Source organism: Cyclopterus lumpus, chromosome 18 (assembly GCF_009769545.1).
Source record: "Cyclopterus lumpus isolate fCycLum1 chromosome 18, fCycLum1.pri, whole genome shotgun sequence".
NCBI lineage: Eukaryota > Metazoa > Chordata > Actinopteri > Perciformes > Cyclopteridae > Cyclopterus > Cyclopterus lumpus.
In genome coordinates this window covers 4,000,576-4,017,918 of record NC_046983.1, presented here as the reverse complement: position 1 = coordinate 4,017,918, position 17,343 = coordinate 4,000,576, and the positions used below count along the sequence as shown (strand labels likewise).

Sequence of the window (17,343 nt, the reverse complement as noted above, 5' to 3'; positions counted from 1 at the left end):
CATTTTGTTAATGACAATGTTGAAGAGGACTAAAAGAATATTTTGGCCTCACAAAACATCTAATTCAGCTATATTTCAGTATTCAAAAGGGTCTCCAACAGAGTTTAAAAATATTTTAATAACAAGTGTGTGTATACAAACTGGTTATATACATCATTTGGCCACCAGAGGGCACTGACGAGTTTATTTTCTTCCCATTTTACAATGTTCCAGTCATATGACTGAAATATATTTCAGATTTTTTTTAAAGCTCACAATATTGATATTTGCCTGTATTTTAAATTCTTAAATGTCTTATTTTTGGACAAGAATAACATTAACCTAAAATGGCTATTGTTTCCCCTCTTTAAATTGTATTCATGATATAAAACAGGGTGTCGTCTGCATGGAGGAGTATTTTCTCCGCCGCATTAAACCGAATGACACCGGAAGAAATCCGAGAGTTTGTTTGTTTTTGAAAGCAGAAGCAGAAATGTTTACTCCCAAAATAAAAGATCGTGAAATGACGTCTGCAGGTGGATATTTCCTTTTAATAGTTTTTTTTTTCAGACTCACCAGGAATGTAAAATGTTCTCAATCCGGGAAGTGACTGAACGTGTGATTAACACACTGATATTTTACTGACGTGTGCAAAGTGACAGCAGACAAAGATAGTTATTTATATTTGACTAAAACGACCACAAGAGCCGCGAGCGTTCAGAAAAGATTAAAAAGTTCTTCAATTTATAGAAAAATACTTGGTTGATTCTTTTCTGAAAGGTCTGCTCTAATTGTGATACTATCCTCAGACACAGGTCTTTTTATGTATATACATATATATTTATAAGTATTTATAGATATAAATATTGATATATTTATTTAAATATATATACATGTATATAAATATTTATATTTATTTAAATATTTTTATATATATATATATATATATATATATATACACACACATTGAATTGGCTTGTGGAGCTGCTGCCATCAAGTTCTTTCTGAATAAATGGAGTTTGCAGATCATGACGACTGATTCTCATAATAAATTGTCCAAACTGAAATAAAACAAACTGTTTTTTTTTTTTTTAAATGGAACGATTTCACTCGTCTTCAGTGTTTGTTGAGAGTATTGAGTTTATTTCAATTTAGCTTTAAGGGAATAATGTGACTTAAAATGATTACTTCAACTCTAATATTATTAAACTTGGTCTAAATGGCTAAACAGTGAGAATTCTCACTTATAAATGATCAGGTCAAATTTAGGTCTGAACAATACTTTTGAGTATTATAGTATCAAACGGGGTGTTGCGCAACAAAAAGTTGCTTTTGGATTTATTGTAATTTGGACCAACCTGAAAAAGATTCGTCCCCTTCATGTTTTTTGGTGAAAAAAAGGCTGTAAAAGTGATCTTGAATACACTTAGAGACAGAAAAGTGTTGTTGACAAAAGTGTGAACAGAAACTCCCAGAACCCCTTGAACGCATCATCCTGTTCAGTGCACTCTGGTGAATGTCGCCCTCCTGTGGTGAAAACCTTTAATTAATTTTTTTCTTTCTTGAGAAATACGAAATGGGTTAATGCTGCGTTCAAGTTGCATGGGATTCGTGGTAGAAATGGGAACAATATCCACGTGAAAGCGCTCGTGCCATCCGAGAAAGCGAGAGCTGGCACGAAAACAGGTTTTTACCGCGATTCTTGTAGGACGTGAACGCAGCATCCAACCTGTAAGAAACGGGGGAATATATATATATATAAACTAACTTATCAACCAACTTTGGCCCAGTTTTACTTACATTTTACCTTTCATATTTTAAGGATTTAAGGAATCCTCGTAACGGCATATATATATATATATATATATATATATATATATATATATACGTAAATACGTAGATGAAACCGAGGAACAAAAATGTAGTTCTGGTTCCAATATTGTAGTTTATTTATTTTCCGCTGAGATGCCTTCAGGTGTCCTACCTCAATGTTGGACAGCTGGACTGTGGATTATATTTACAGGTTAATGCGGTTTATTGCAGATTACTGGAAAGCAGTCTGGCGTGTGCGTAGAGTCCATGCAGCTACACACAGTTGTGTACTTCTACTGCGTATTCAGGTGTGTGTGTGTCTGTGTGTGTGTGTGTAAAATGACATCATGTATACATTATGTACATCTCAATTATTACTGCATCATCTTTCATTTAATCTCATGAACAGTTATTTATTCTCTTTGAAGTCCCAGTTTTGTCCGACACTTCTTCTTCTTCTTCTTCTTCTTCTTCTTCTTCTTCTTCTTCTTCTTCTTCTTCTTCTTCCCAAATACACATTCACATGCTGCGTTCTAGGGACGGCGGAAAAAAAGATGGGAAATTCCAAATTTCCAACTGGATTTCTGCAACAGCTCAAGTGTGAAATTTAGGATTCAAGAATCTTTAAAAAAAAAAAAAAAAACGTGGGTACGACAAACTTCTCTGTCCTCGGCCTCCTTCAGACCATCGTCTCCGAGCCCGATCCTTTCCCGGTGAAAAAGTCCCAGAAGTTGGAGGCCGGCGCCGGCTTCCCGTCGTCCGGCGCCGCCTGTCTCACCCAGACGCTGCTCTCCGTCGACCCGCTCAGGCTGGAGCAGCTGCCGGCGGCGCCGCCCAGCGCGAAGCCCGGCGCGCCCCGCCGGTCCTCGGGGTCGTGGCCGGAGGACGAGGGGAGCAGGGCCAGGCTGAGCAGGTTGTGGTGGGAGTGGAACTGACGCATGTGGTGGATGGATTTACCTGCAGGGGCCTCACCTGGAGGGTTGAGGGAATACATATAAATATGTTCTCATAATTAATATTTAAAATGTTATAAAAAAAGGTAAATATTCATCATATTCATATTCAATATTCATTCAAGTAAGCATATATAGGATGTACAAAATAATCTCTTTTATTGGGTGAATTCACAGTCCCAAAAAGCCATTTTTAGCCCTGTTTTAATACTAACAATAAATAAATAAAATGGATAAAACATTCATGGCGGTGGGATGAATGGAAAGTTTTTTATCTTTAAGGAAAAACCTCTTTAAAACGCTGATTTTAAGATTAAACGTTCCTCCAAATTCTCATAATAAGACTTTAATAAAAGTTGCAGAAACATATTTTAAAAAAGACCATAAAACAACCAAAATATGATTTTTTTAAAATCATGTGGTATTCATGGGCAGAACTCTTTATAACAAAAAAGGAGAATTATCCTATTATTCAAAACACTTCATGTTAAATGTTTGTCGGTCACCACTAGGTGGCGCTGCAGCCACATATTTAACTCAAAACATAAACATGCAGTTTATTTTAAAGATGCTTTAATGTGCTTTAGTGTACTGCAGTAAGGGGGACGGTAGTTTCAGCATTTCATAAATTATATTTTCTTACATTTTATTTAAAATGGAGCAGAAAATTCCTCCTAAACCAACAATTAAAGTGTCTAAAAGGTTTTCCTCCACTTTTATTTGATCATGTGTTCACATTGAATTGTTTCTGTGTCCCAGAGTGGAAATCGGTCGTTTTAATAATATTTTTTCTTGGCCTGATAAAAAGTAAAAATTTAAAAAAGGCACAAAAAAAAAAAAAAAAAGTATTGATATTTCATAAACCGTGTACCGAATCTGGTTTCCTGGCGCTTCCGGTTCTGGTTCAGTTTGAGGACGTTGAGGAAGACCTCGCTGGTCAGGCCGCCCTCGCCGCCGAGGCCGTCGGGGGGGAAAAGCGGCGACGGCGGCTCCAGCGGCGACAGGCTCCCGCTGGAGGCCCCCACGGAGTCCAGGGACGCCCCCGTGTCCCGGCGTCCCCCCGACTCGCCGCCGCTCTCCAGCGTCACGTGGCTGCCGCTGGACGGAGGGATGAAGATGTGACAGATGAGAGAGGAAGATGCAATGTCGCAGGGGACTCTAAAAAATAAATTTAAAAAAAAGACCGGTTGTCATGGTTACCTGAGTTTCCTCCGGAGCAGGTAGTCGATGATGTCCGGGTCGGTCTGGATCAGACTCATCAGGACCTCCTGCTGCAGGTCTGCAGACACCTGGAGACACACACCAAACGTTTGTGATCAAATAATAATAATAAAAATGCATTTTTCTGTGTAAAATGGAGCCAAAAATTTTAAAAAAAGGCAAATAAAAGTTAAGAAACTGTCATTAAAATCTGAATAATGCATAGCTCAGGTCTTTTAAATCTTAATTTTGAAGTTGAAATCAAAGTATACTTATACTTTGATTTTTTTCCCCTCATCAATTAAGATTTTAAATGTTATTTCAAATGTAAATATTCATAAGTAAGCATAGAAATATAGGATGTAAAATATAATCTCTTTTATTGGGTAAATTCGCAGTCCCAAAAAGCCATTTTTAAGCACTGTTTTAATACTTCAAACACCAAAATGTCGTTAATCTCCATTGAACTAATGTTCCGTCTTTAAAACCCGAGGTCACGTGACTCCGCTTTGTGTCATGTGACTCACCGCAAAGAGCCGCTTGTGGTTCTGCACGAGCACGAGCGTCACGCTGATGACCGCCGTGCTGTCCTCGATGCCCATCGCGTGGAGGCTCGCGTCTCCTCCGCGCTCACGCTGCAGCAGGTTGGGCCCGAAGATCACCGCCAGGTTGGCCGCCGTCATCTTGTTCCCGGTGATCTGGGGGGGGGGGGGGGGCACAATATATGTATCTTTAGTCCCAAAGTAATTCTTTAAAACCAAAACGTACAAATTTAACAACCAAAAAAAGACACAAAAAAGACCAAAAGCACCAATAAAGACACATAATTACCACATAGAGACACACAAAGACACAAATTACAACATAGATTTAAAAAAAGACACAAAAAAGACACAAATTGACCTCAAAGTAAGATAAGACAACCAGAAAAAACACAAAAGGACCCCATAGAGACTCTGGTATACTCTTTCTCTATCTCTGGTACTCTTTGTGGTACTCTTTGTGTATCTTTGAAATACTCTTTGTGTCTCTTTGTGGTACTCTTTGTGTAACTTTGTGGTACTCTTTGTGTAACTTTGTGGTACTCTTTGTGTAACTTTGTGGTACTCCTTGTGTAACTTTGTGGTACTCCTTGTGTCTCTTTGTGTATCTTTGAGCTACTCCTTGTCTCTTTGTGGTACTCTTTTTGTCTCTTTGTGTGTCTTTGTGGTACTATTTGTGTATCTTTGAGGTACTCTTTGTCTTTTTGTGGTACTCTTTTTGTCTCTTTGTGTCTCTTTGGGGTACTCTTTGTGTGTCTTTGTGTACTCTTTGTGTGTCTTTGTGGTACTCTTTGTGTACTCTTTGTGTGTCTTTGTGGTACTCTTTGTGTGTCTTTGTGGTACTCTTTGTGTACTCTTTGTGTGTCTTTGTGTACTCTGTGTGTACTCTTTGTGTGTCTTTGTGTACTCTTTGTGTGTCTTTGTGGTACTCTTTGTGTACTCTTTGTGTGTCTTTGTGGTACTCTTTGTGTACTCTTTGTGGTACTTTGTGGTACTCTTTGTGTGTCTTTGTGTGTCTTTGTGGTACTCTTTGTGTACTCTTTGTGTACTCTTTGTGTGTCTTTGTGTACTCTTTGTGTGTCTTTGTGGTACTCTGTGTGTGTCTTTGTGGTACTCTTTGTGTACTCTTTGTGTGTCTTTGTGGTACTCTGTGTGTGTCTTTGTGGTACTCTTTGTGTACTCTTTGTGTATCTTTGTGGTACTCTGTGTGTACTCTTTGTGTGTCTTTGTGGTACTCTTTGTGTACTCTTTGTGTGTCTTTGTGGTACTCTGTGTCGCCGTACCTCCTCCTCGTTGGTGCCCACGCTGTCCTGGGAGAAGCTCTGCACGGTGTGCAGCAGGCTGAGGAGGCGCAGCAGAGTGTCACAGTTACAGGGAGGCAGCAGGTAGAGGAGGTGCTGCAGGTACTGGAGCTGGTCTGCTCCCCTCAGAGCTGCAGGGAGAGGAGCAGGAGGGGGTTTGTGTGTCTGTGTTTGTGTGCGTGTGTTTGTGTGTGTGTGTCTGTGTGTGTGTCCTCACAGTTGGCGTGCAGGAAGGCGGAGTAAAGCTCTCGGGGCAGCAGCGGGTCAGGAATCTCTCGTAGGAACTCTTTGAGCAGCGCCGCCACGTCGTGGACTCCGTGCTCCTCGTCCAGCTGCACGTCGAGTCCTTTGTCGAAGTCCTCCAGCAGCTGAGGACACGCGTGTAGTCAGGAATAAAGAAACACGCATGTAGTCAGGAATAAAGAACACACATGTAGTCAGGAATAAAGAACACGCATGTAGTCAGGAATAAAGAACACACATGTAGTCAGGAATAAAGAACACACATGTAGTCAGGAATAAAGAACACGCATGTAGTCAGGAATAAAGAACAAATGTAGTCAGGAATAAAGAACACGCATGTAGTCAGGAATAAAGAACACACATGTAGTCAGGAATAAAGAACACGCATGTAGTCAGGAATAAAGAAACACGCAAGTAGTCAGGAATAAAGAACACACATGTAGTCAGGAATAAAGAACAAATGTAGTCACGAATAAAGAACACGCATGTAGTCAGGAATAAAGAAACATGCATGTAGTCAGGAATAAAGAACACACATGTAGTCAGGAATAAAGAACAAATGTCACGAATAAAGAACACGCATGTAGTCAGGAATAAAGAAACACGCATGTAGTCAGGAATAAAGAACATGCATGTAGTCAGGAATAAAGAAACATGCATGTAGTCAGGAATAAAGAACACACATGTAGTCACGAATAAGGAACAAATGTAGTCATGAATAAAGAAACACGCATGTAGTCACGAATAAAGAACATGCATGTAGTCAGGAATAAAGAACAAATGTAGTCACGAATAAAGAACACGCATGTAGTCAGGAATAAAGAAACACGCATGTAGTCAGGAATAAATAACACGCATGTAGTCAGGAATAAATAACACACATGTAGTCACGAATAAATAACACGCGTGTAGTCACGAATAAATAACACGCGTGTAGTCACGAATAAATAACACGCATGTAGTCACGAATAAATAACACACATGTAGTCACGAATAAATAACACGCATGTAGTCACGAATAAAGAACACACATGTAGTCACGAATAAATAACACGCATGTAGTCACGAATAAATAACACGCATGTAGTCACGAATAAAGAACACACATGTAGTCACGAATAAATAACACGCATGTAGTCACGAATAAATAACAAATGTAGTCACGAATAAAGAACACACATGTAGTCACGAATAAAGAACACACATGTAGTCACGAATAAATAACACGCATGTAGTCACGAATAAATAACAAATGTAGTCACGAATAAAGAACACACATGTAGTCACGAATAAAGAACACACATGTAGTCACGAATAAATAACACGCATGTAGTCACGAATAAATAACACGCATGTAGTCACGAATAAATAACACGCATGTAGTCACGAATAAAAAACACACATGTAGTCACGAATAAATAACACGCATGTAGTCACGAATAAATAACAAATGTAGTCACGAATAAAGAACACACATGTAGTCACGAATAAAGAACACACATGTAGTCACGAATAAATAACACGCATGTAGTCAGGAATAAAGAAACACGCATGTAGTCAGGAATAAAGAACATGCATGTAGTCAGGAATAAAGAAACATGCATGTAGTCAGGAATAAAGAACACACATGTAGTCACGAATAAGGAACAAATGTAGTCATGAATAAAGAAACACGCATGTAGTCACGAATAAAGAACATGCATGTAGTCAGGAATAAAGAACAAATGTAGTCACGAATAAAGAACACGCATGTAGTCAGGAATAAAGAAACACGCATGTAGTCAGGAATAAATAACACGCATGTAGTCAGGAATAAATAACACACATGTAGTCACGAATAAATAACACGCGTGTAGTCACGAATAAATAACACGCGTGTAGTCACGAATAAATAACACGCATGTAGTCACGAATAAATAACACACATGTAGTCACGAATAAATAACACGCATGTAGTCACGAATAAAGAACACACATGTAGTCACGAATAAATAACACGCATGTAGTCACGAATAAATAACACGCATGTAGTCACGAATAAAGAACACACATGTAGTCACGAATAAATAACACGCATGTAGTCACGAATAAATAACAAATGTAGTCACGAATAAAGAACACACATGTAGTCACGAATAAAGAACACACATGTAGTCACGAATAAATAACACGCATGTAGTCACGAATAAATAACAAATGTAGTCACGAATAAAGAACACACATGTAGTCACGAATAAAGAACACACATGTAGTCACGAATAAATAACACGCATGTAGTCACGAATAAATAACACGCATGTAGTCACGAATAAATAACACGCATGTAGTCACGAATAAAAAACACACATGTAGTCACGAATAAATAACACGCATGTAGTCACGAATAAATAACAAATGTAGTCACGAATAAAGAACACACATGTAGTCACGAATAAAGAACACACATGTAGTCACGAATAAATAACACGCATGTAGTCACGAATAAATAACAAATGTAGTCACGAATAAAGAACAAATGTAGTCACGAATAAAGAACAAATGTGTCACGAATAAAGAACACGCATGTAGGACAAGACAGAGACTCACACGGGGGTCAAACAGGAGTTACTCCCCCCCCTCCCCGTGGACACTAACTCTCCAAAAACAGGATTTCACACATCGTCAGCTTTTTCCTTGAAGGCTATTTTCATATTCCAGTCTGACAGGAAACAAAGAATCAAAACTCACGTGAAACTTGTTATGTGGCAAAAGTCTGATATTATGTTTCAGTGTGTGTCACCTCGTTTCATTTTATTGTATATATATATTATATTATATTTTTATTTTAGTTGTCCATGAGTGGTTAAACCCGGCCAACGCTAATTGTGCGACCAATAAAACCAATTAAAAGTGCATTAAATAAATAAAACAGACTGCAAACATATTTTGCTTTTAAGAGGCCATGATGATTATTATTAATATGATTAAGTCACTAACTTTATTCTAATTATTTACCAAATAGCTTCTTTATTGCCAGTGTTTTGTTACATTGTGTCACTAGAACAAATAAAAGAGGTGGTAATAACTTTGTGTGCTACTTTTTCATTTGAAGTGTTGATTGTAAAAACGTCCTCACCTGTCTCACTCTCTTCTTAGAGCTACCAACTCGGAAAATGCCCACCGTCTGCAGACCTGGGGACGCACAATGGTGCAACAGTCTCATCAAGTATTACTCATAAAAAATGTATGAATAAATTAATACTTCAGTGTGACCGTTTAAATGAATGTACATGAAAACCCAACTTTTGAGTTTGGGGAGGCCAAATGGGCGCGAGCGGAACGCCAACGCCCCATTTGGCATCCCCAAACTCAACCTATTGGGGATGCCAAATGGGCGCGCGTGGAGGGAGAGCGCCTCACCGTAGGACTCGATGTGACTGCAGCACCGCTCCAGCACGCGGGGCACCTGCTTGTAGACAGGGTTCAGGCTCAGCTTGGTCTGGGTCCGCCCCTCCGAAGAGCCGCCCGGCGTCTTCATCAGCTCCAGTTCGGCCGGGTGAGAGAGCTGCAGCGCCTCCAGCAGGCGAGACTGACTCTCTACAAGGTCGGAGATGGAGTCCACCGACAGACCGCCCTGCAGGAGAGAAGAGGGGGTAGTTTATTTTGAAAGGACTGTATGAGGATATATTAGAAGTGGAGAGAATACTGTGCTTGAATGCAGAGGAAAGGATTTGTATACCTGCTTATTTTATCTTAAGTAATGTTGACTTTAAACACCTGAAAGCACATTTTTATCTCCTGTAATCCTCTCTCAAGTAGAGGAGGTCTGGCCTCTAGTCTCAGTGCAGAGAGAGAAAGAAACTAAATATATTATAATAATTAAAAATGTCCTCCATCCATCTTGATCCAAGCCGTTAATTTCAACCTTTACTCTCTCAGTGCGTCTGTCTGCACGGGACACGACGCAGAAACACCGCCGCCACGGCCAAGTGTGTGTGTGTGTGTGTGTGTGTGTGTGTTTGTGTGTCTGTGTGTGTGCACTCCAGACAGCTGTAAGTGAGTCAGAGTCCCATTGAGGTTGAGAAGGGTGAGAGAGCTCGTCATCTTCCTCCTGAAACACTTCTGTTCCCACGGGAATATTTCTTAAAACTATTTTTTTTAATACTTGTCTAAGTTTTGATATTCTTTAAACACAAAAATAATTTTAAAAGCCTCTCAAGGTAGGAGTACTTCTTTCACCACAAGTTTAATGGAAGTTCGTTCACTATTTACGGACAATAATGAAGATAAGAGAGTAAGAAAGTTAGAAAGTTGTGTGTGTGTGTGTGTGTGTGTGCTACACTCTCACGAGCTGCACTTGATGGCCGGTTCAGGTTCGATTACTGAGCTGTAATGAAGCTCTTTACGGGCTCAACGTAACGACTGGTCCCAGATCAGCAGATTACAGGGCGTGACAGCCTCAAGCAGACACAGTGAAAACACCCACAACAACACACAACAACACACACACACACACACACAGCAGTGTTGTATAGCAGCAGAAAGTTATTTAACACTAATAAAAGGAATAATTATTTTGATAAAACGACCTCTGGAGTTGATAAAACGACCTCTGGAGTTGATAAAACGACCTCCGGAGTTCGTGAAACGACCTCTGGAGTTGATAAAACGACCTCCGGAGTTGATAAAACGACCTCTGGAGTTTGTGAAACGACCTCTGGAGTTGATAAAACTCTTTGTTCTAATAGAAAAGCCTCCTTAAGATAAAAGGCCCTATAGTTTCTAGCCAGGTGGAACCCCCTTAAGGTATCTAAGCCGTCTCACCCTCCTCTGTCCTCGCCCCGTGTTGTCCAGAAACGTGGGCGACAGCGGTTTGCTCTGGTTCTCAAAAAAGGGCGCCGGAGCCACGGAGTTGACGGACGGCGAGCCGGGCCCTCCTCCTCCTCCGCCCGCGATGGAGGAGGAGCCGTTGAAGAACTGCCTCTTCTCGGCCCTGAAGAGCAGCACGCTGGCCTCCAGGTCCAGGCAGTCCCGCCGGCTCTCCTTCAGGGCGTCCTGCCGCAGCTTGTAGGCCCGGTCGTTGGCGATGACCTGGGAGAGCGGGATGCCGAACGCCTTGGGGGCCGATTCTGATGGAGGGGAGGGCGAGAGAGACGAGTTAACCCAAAGTCTCAAAGGCAAGCAGAGAATCCAGAACAGTAGAAATAACGGGGAAGCTGCTGCACAATGGATTTCTTTATCATCCCCCTAGTTGTTGTTTTTTTTGCTAAATTGTGAGGATGCGATACAAAAATGTCTTGTGTTTGCTCACTGGGAGAGGAACATCACATCTGTAATGGAAGAACACATGTTTTCCTCTTCCCTCACTTGAAGTAGGTCCTTAAGTGGACATTTGAGAGCTGAGCAAAGCTTTCAAACCTCCGGAGTGTTTTTGAAAAGTGGTCAGAATGAGTCCTTCTGCATCATAAAACAGTTGTGCCTCATCTGGAGACTAAGATGTTGTAAAACCGCCGTTGGGAGAACTGGAAGTGGGAATCCTGAGTTTTATTTAGAGAACGCATTCCTTTGGGGTGATCGCATCTGGACTCCGAATGGGAAGATGATCTGTCTTTAAACTTCGTGGGCTGCAAAGGAACAATGGACGAAGTGAAACCACCTAAAAAGCAGCTCGGTGCACCTCAGTCACCGCACGGGAGAGATCGAGGTTCAAGTAGACGAGCGGTGTAAGAATAGAGCGGAGGAGAGAGAGAGAGAGAGCAGGTGAGAGGGGGATGAACAGGTAATCCTGTCAGAGCGGCCACAAAGCAGACAAACTCGCACTCAGACCGATACTGGCTCAGTGTCATCTGCTGCGTCACATGACCACACCAGTGGGCTCAAGATCCTGTCGGTTGAGTTGAGGCCCCCGGAGACAGAAACAGTGGCTTGGATTAAAGAGCGACTTCAAATTAAGAGAGTTGCATCAATATATAATGACATATGTATCTTATTATCCGGGCATTTACATGTTTTTGAGCAGGAGAAAGCGCTGCATCATCTGCAAAAGGTTGGTGGAAAGAGCACAAACTGACACAACAAAAGCCCCACAAGTCAAAAAGTCAACGTTCAGTCGATTCCCAAGTGACGTCACGGGTAATGATAATAACTATTATTATTTCAACGATATCCTTGCATGGTAATTACAGTTTGGTTAACATAAGGTAACATTTGTGTAAAAAGAAATAGTTATTATGGTCATTTTTCTCACCTTTTGAGGTATTAAGGTATTATCGTCTGTCTGGAAGGAGCGAGGACTTTGGGGCGCAAATAACATTTTAAAATATAGTATTTCCGACACGCTGTGTCCAGCTTTCCAGGAAACAGAGTACCACAAATAAGACGTTGCAAAAACATCACTAACGCGGTCACATTTTGGGACTCGGGACGCCGGTCTGCTGGGTGACAGTCCTGTATTTGTATGTTTTTCACCTGAATATGCATATTTCTATGAGCTGGTGAAGGAAGAATCTCACACTTCAGCAGGATGGATACACCCCACGTCACCCTGGACATGTCAAACAACCCCCCCCTCACACACACCCCCGCCAACAGGAATGGGCTCATCCATTTAATAAGACGTTACTGTGTACTTTACGGCCGTGTTTAAAGCAGCGAGCTGGAGCTCGTTCCTCACAGCGGGGACGCCTCCTGACATCTGGCACCCACAGCGGCGTCAGCTGCTCGTGGTGAAGGTGTTCAAAGTAAATAATAGAGGCTTAAAGTAAACACTGGAGGAATTAATAGTGTGCTAATGGCAGCGAGGAAGCCTTGGACCCTTCACAATCAGTCAGCCGGGCTAATGGGGCCTTCAGACCCCCAGAGAGGTCCAAGGCTCTGTGGGTCATGCACGGTTCTGGGATTTGTTTTTTTTTAATTATATAAACGTCTATATATATATATATATGCCATAGATTTATACCTTGAAATAAAAGGGATTTTCCAAGAATGATATTTTCTATTCTTTTTTCTGACAGCAGGAATAAATCCCTTCAAATTACATGAGACATGAGACATAATATAGGAATAAAATGTACATGAAATACATTTTGAATACATATCTACAGTATTACATATTGATTTAATCAGCTATAAGTTCCACGTCATCTGATAATCTTTCAGTCTCTTTTGTAAACACAGGTTTTGGGGAATTTGGACTCACTACCTCTTTATTTATGAAATCCTGGCCCTGATAGGCATAATTAATTAAGCATTAAAAGAGGAATGATACATACATATATAAGAGGAATGATACATAGTAGCAGTAATACGTCACAACCCTGATGAGACCCCTCGGGGTTAAAAACAAAACAAACACTAAAAAAGTGAATGTGAAAACCTGTGTTTGCGTAACACAGGAAGTCCTCCGTGTGAACCCCGTGAAGCATCAACACAGAAGTCTGGAGGGTTCGATCTTCTCCTTCAAGGTTTACGTCTGGGAAAAAATGAGCAGGTTTTATTTGCGACCGGCGAAGGGAAGTGACAATGTTTGGACTTGTTGACCTGTCAATCAGAGGGTAGCCCCGCCTCTGAAGCACCCCCTGCTTTATGGTCTGTTTGACTCTAATTGGAACATAATTTGAACATCATGCTGGATTGAAGAAGACTTGAAACTAGAGAGTTTGTAACTCAATGCTCGAGAAAATCTTCTGTTAACCTCAGACATTCCCTTCTAATAATAATAATAACAATAATAACAATAACTACTTCATAGATCCTTTACAAACAGAGTTCACAAAGTCAACTTTAAACCCTGATCAAACAATGAAACCAATTGATACGATAAGAACAAACTAAGAAATAAAATAAATATAAAATAATAATAATATTAACGATAATAAAATAAAGCAGTAAAAGGACGACATCACATAAAAGCGAGTCTGTAAAAATAGGTTATTATTAATTAAATAATTCATATGAATAATTCATATATATATATGTATATATATACATATATTTATATATGTATATATATATATATGTGTTATATATATGTATATACTCCTCCAATATCCGCTGTGATTTTATCTGCGACCTGCAGACCCCTGAAGGCCACACGGTCGTGACCTCGGTGGGGATCGGGTCAGCGGGATCGGCTGCCAGGTCCCGATGTTCCGTGTTTTGATTAGCAGCGTTAGCTTCGGCTAAATCCTCCTGAGTAAGAGGCTGGAGGCGGGATTTAAAGACCTGCGCAGACAGCCTGGGAATGTGTGTGTGTGTGTGTGTGTGTGTGTGTGTGTGTGTGTGTGTGTGTGTGTGTGTGTGTGTGTGTGTGTTTTGGCTCGTTTCTCCGCACTGCTCTGATAATCACCTGAGAATAAAGAACATCTCTTCATGAGAGGTTGGAGTTACATTGGCCACTGAGGCTTAGCGGGAAGGAGGAGGAGGAGGAGGAGGAAGACGAGGAGGAGGAGGAGGACGAGGAGGAGGAGGAGGAAGACGAGGAGGAGGAGGAGGAGGACGAGGAGGAGGAGGACGAGGAGGAGGAGGAGGAGGAGGAGAACGAGGAGGAGGACGAGGAGGAGGAGGACGAGGAGGAGGAGGAGGTGGAGGAGGAGGAGGACGAGGAGGACGAGGAGGTCCAAAAGTCAGAGCAACCACAGAGCAACCACAAATACACCATCGCGTTGAACAGTGCGAACGTCATGAAACGTGAATGAACACAAATTCATAGTTGCGTTCGTAGACGGACGCAGAGACACACAGGAGTCCCTGAACGCTCCATCAGTCTGCAGCCCATGAGCCACTTGTGCTTCATAAACACAGCATTTCAAGTAGGGAAGGAGACCATTGGCGGTGAAAGCCGGCTGACGTCACCACGGCGATGCCGGCTCCACGGACCCAAGGGGACATTGTGTTTTGATGGTCATATTTACTGTAAACAGCCGGCGTGAGGACGACGGGTCATGCAGAGACTTCATGGAGGCATCAAGGGAGACAAACTGTGACTCACCTCGCTCTTTCTTTTCCTTCGAGAAGGAGTCGAACTTCCTGCGTAGGGATTTTCGGCGTTTGTGTATTTCTGAGAAAGAGAGAGAGAGAGAAAAGCCACCGTGAACAAAAGGATTCGCCACGCTGAAAGGACGTGAGAACAGAGAAGGCCGTGTTGTGTTCAGGGACGTCTGTGTTTTCATTCATTCAAAACAAGCTTGTCTTTTACTCCATCGTCGCTTCTTTGCCCTCAAAAACAAACGCGCCCTCATTGCGACCTTCCTCCCTTTCCTCTCCTCTTTCCCTTGTTATCTTTTCCTCCTGAACATGGGTACCCCGTCCTACAACAATGGACAACCAAACCACTCTCAATAGACCTGGTGGTTTGTTTGCTTGTGACTTTGTGGATGTGTGTTTTACTGGCAAATTACGGTATTTTACTGGCAGCAATTTCCACAGTAAGCTACTGTAGAATTTAGAGTAGCTCTACTGTATCGGAGAATTACGGTAAACTATTGTAATCTAAATGTACAGTAATTTGTCGGCAATAAGCAACGGAAACACAACCACTGTCGGGATTCATGTTTGGAAGCACCGTGTCTCCCAGAATGCATTGCACTTTTAGCAATATACAGCATGAGCAAAATACAGTATTTCACTGTAAATCGAAGCAGTACAGTATTAAAGGAAAAATCCACTTTTTAAACACTTAAAATACAACCAAAATCCCCATTTACAATGTCAAAATGATTCTCAAATGTATTCTCAATGTTTTGTAAAACCTTATGATGTATCTCTATGAAAAACTGAGCAAACTTTATCTCCTTAGAAGTCTATGAGATGTGGTTAGTACACGTTCTGTTACATTCAACAACGTATGGTTTGCTTTTACTTTCAGGAGACAATAAATAAACAACTTACTGCTTTATGCAATTACGTTTAAAATTAAATTATCAGATTACACGCAACGCTTTTTTACAAAGAACTTCTGTTATCTGGCACGGACAAGAAAGGACGACATGAAACCAACAAGAAGTGCAAATATAAACGTTCCCCTTCTGGGAAAAACATCGACGCCAGTTGACGCAACGGTGGAGTTCGATGGCGCCGTTAACCCACGCCGGACATGCGGCGGCCTTCGTTTCACGACCTCCTCGACCTCCGACTGGGTTCACGTGGAAGGAGCCGTTGTTTGGGTTACTCAGTCCGGTGTTTAGGAACCACTAATTCAACATCGGGGTCTTTTTCCCTCTTAGGAGTTCCCTGCATCGCAAATAACAAGCGGTGAGGGGAAGAAAGAGAGTATTTGTGTGTGTGTGTGTGTGTGTGTGTGTATGTCAGGGTAAAAGGGTCAAATTCCCATGACTGCAGGAAATTAAAGTTTATTTCCAAAGCGCACGGCCCCTCCCACGCACACACGCCACCTCCAGCTAAGGCTTATCCCTCGGCGCGTGTGTGTGTGTGTGTGTGCGTGTGTGTGCGTGTGTGTGAACATGCATGCGCTCACATTGTATGATTACATAATGCACATGACAAATGGATTTGTATATTTTCCCGCAGTTATGCGTCATTATATTTGGGGTGAAATGCATAATTTCAGGATCACAGATGGATTTTTATCACTTTTGGACGCAGTAACTTCTCAGTGAAGAAAGCTACTGATGTGTTGGCCCGTCAGCATTTATCCACGCCTAAATTGACATCTTTAAGTTGCTTGTTTTTTACTGTTCAAAATGCTCAATTTACAGCGATATAAGAAGGTAAGAAAGCAAATACTAATATTAGAGAAGAATCAGAGAAAAATGTTGACAAATTCTCATTTTGTCTTCATAAAATGAGACTTTTCCTGATTGTGCCCAGAGGAACGAGTGGAGCTCGAGGGGAAGAGAACCAACGCGAGGGAAAGAGGATCGAAGGAAGCAGAGGGCGAGGTGGTTTGGAGTCCCTAGATTCTCAGAGAGGTGGTTTGGAGTCCCTAGGGTCCCAGAGATGCAGCTAGGAGTCCCTTTTGAGTCCCAGAGAGGTGGTTTAGAGTCTCTGTAGTCCCAGAGAGGTGGTTTGGAGTCCATCTTGAGTCAGAGAGAAGTGGTTTGGAGTCCCTAGAGTCCCAGAGAGGCAGTTTGGAGTCCCTGTTATGTCCCAGATAGGTGGTTTGGAGTCCCTAGAGTCCCAGAGAGGCAGTTTGGAGTCCCTGTTATGTCCCAGAGAGGTGGTCTGGATCCCTGTAGAGGCTCAGAGATGCGGTTTGGAGTCCCTAGAGTCCCAGAGAGGGAGCGGGGCTTGAGAACCAACTCCCAGAGAAACACACCAAATAAGAGCAAATCTGTCCCACAAACGCTGACATGCTCCACAAAGAATCCTCCGGGT

The 17,343-nt window shown here is 41.7% G+C and overlaps 1 protein-coding gene across 2 annotated transcripts in view; it reads right to left on the bottom strand.

The window, feature by feature from the left end:
* Window positions 1-1,910: 1,910 nt before the first annotated feature.
* The window catches only part of arhgap36 (Rho GTPase activating protein 36), a 33,661-nt gene continuing 18,228 nt past the window's right edge, over window positions 1,911-17,343 (bottom strand). For both annotated transcript variants that reach the window (XM_034557582.1, XM_034557581.1), the window contains 10 exons: window positions 14,999-15,067; window positions 10,834-11,138; window positions 9,430-9,643; window positions 9,146-9,201; window positions 6,005-6,155; window positions 5,770-5,918; window positions 4,472-4,642; window positions 3,945-4,033; window positions 3,616-3,842; window positions 1,911-2,763 (listed from right to left, as the gene is read on the bottom strand). In XM_034557582.1, the coding sequence (XP_034413473.1) occupies window positions 2,471-2,763; window positions 3,616-3,842; window positions 3,945-4,033; window positions 4,472-4,642; window positions 5,770-5,918; window positions 6,005-6,155; window positions 9,146-9,201; window positions 9,430-9,643; window positions 10,834-11,138; window positions 14,999-15,067 (1,724 nt within the window). In that variant the 3' untranslated portion in view covers window positions 1,911-2,470. The remainder of the gene's footprint in view (window positions 2,764-3,615; window positions 3,843-3,944; window positions 4,034-4,471; window positions 4,643-5,769; window positions 5,919-6,004; window positions 6,156-9,145; window positions 9,202-9,429; window positions 9,644-10,833; window positions 11,139-14,998; window positions 15,068-17,343) is intronic.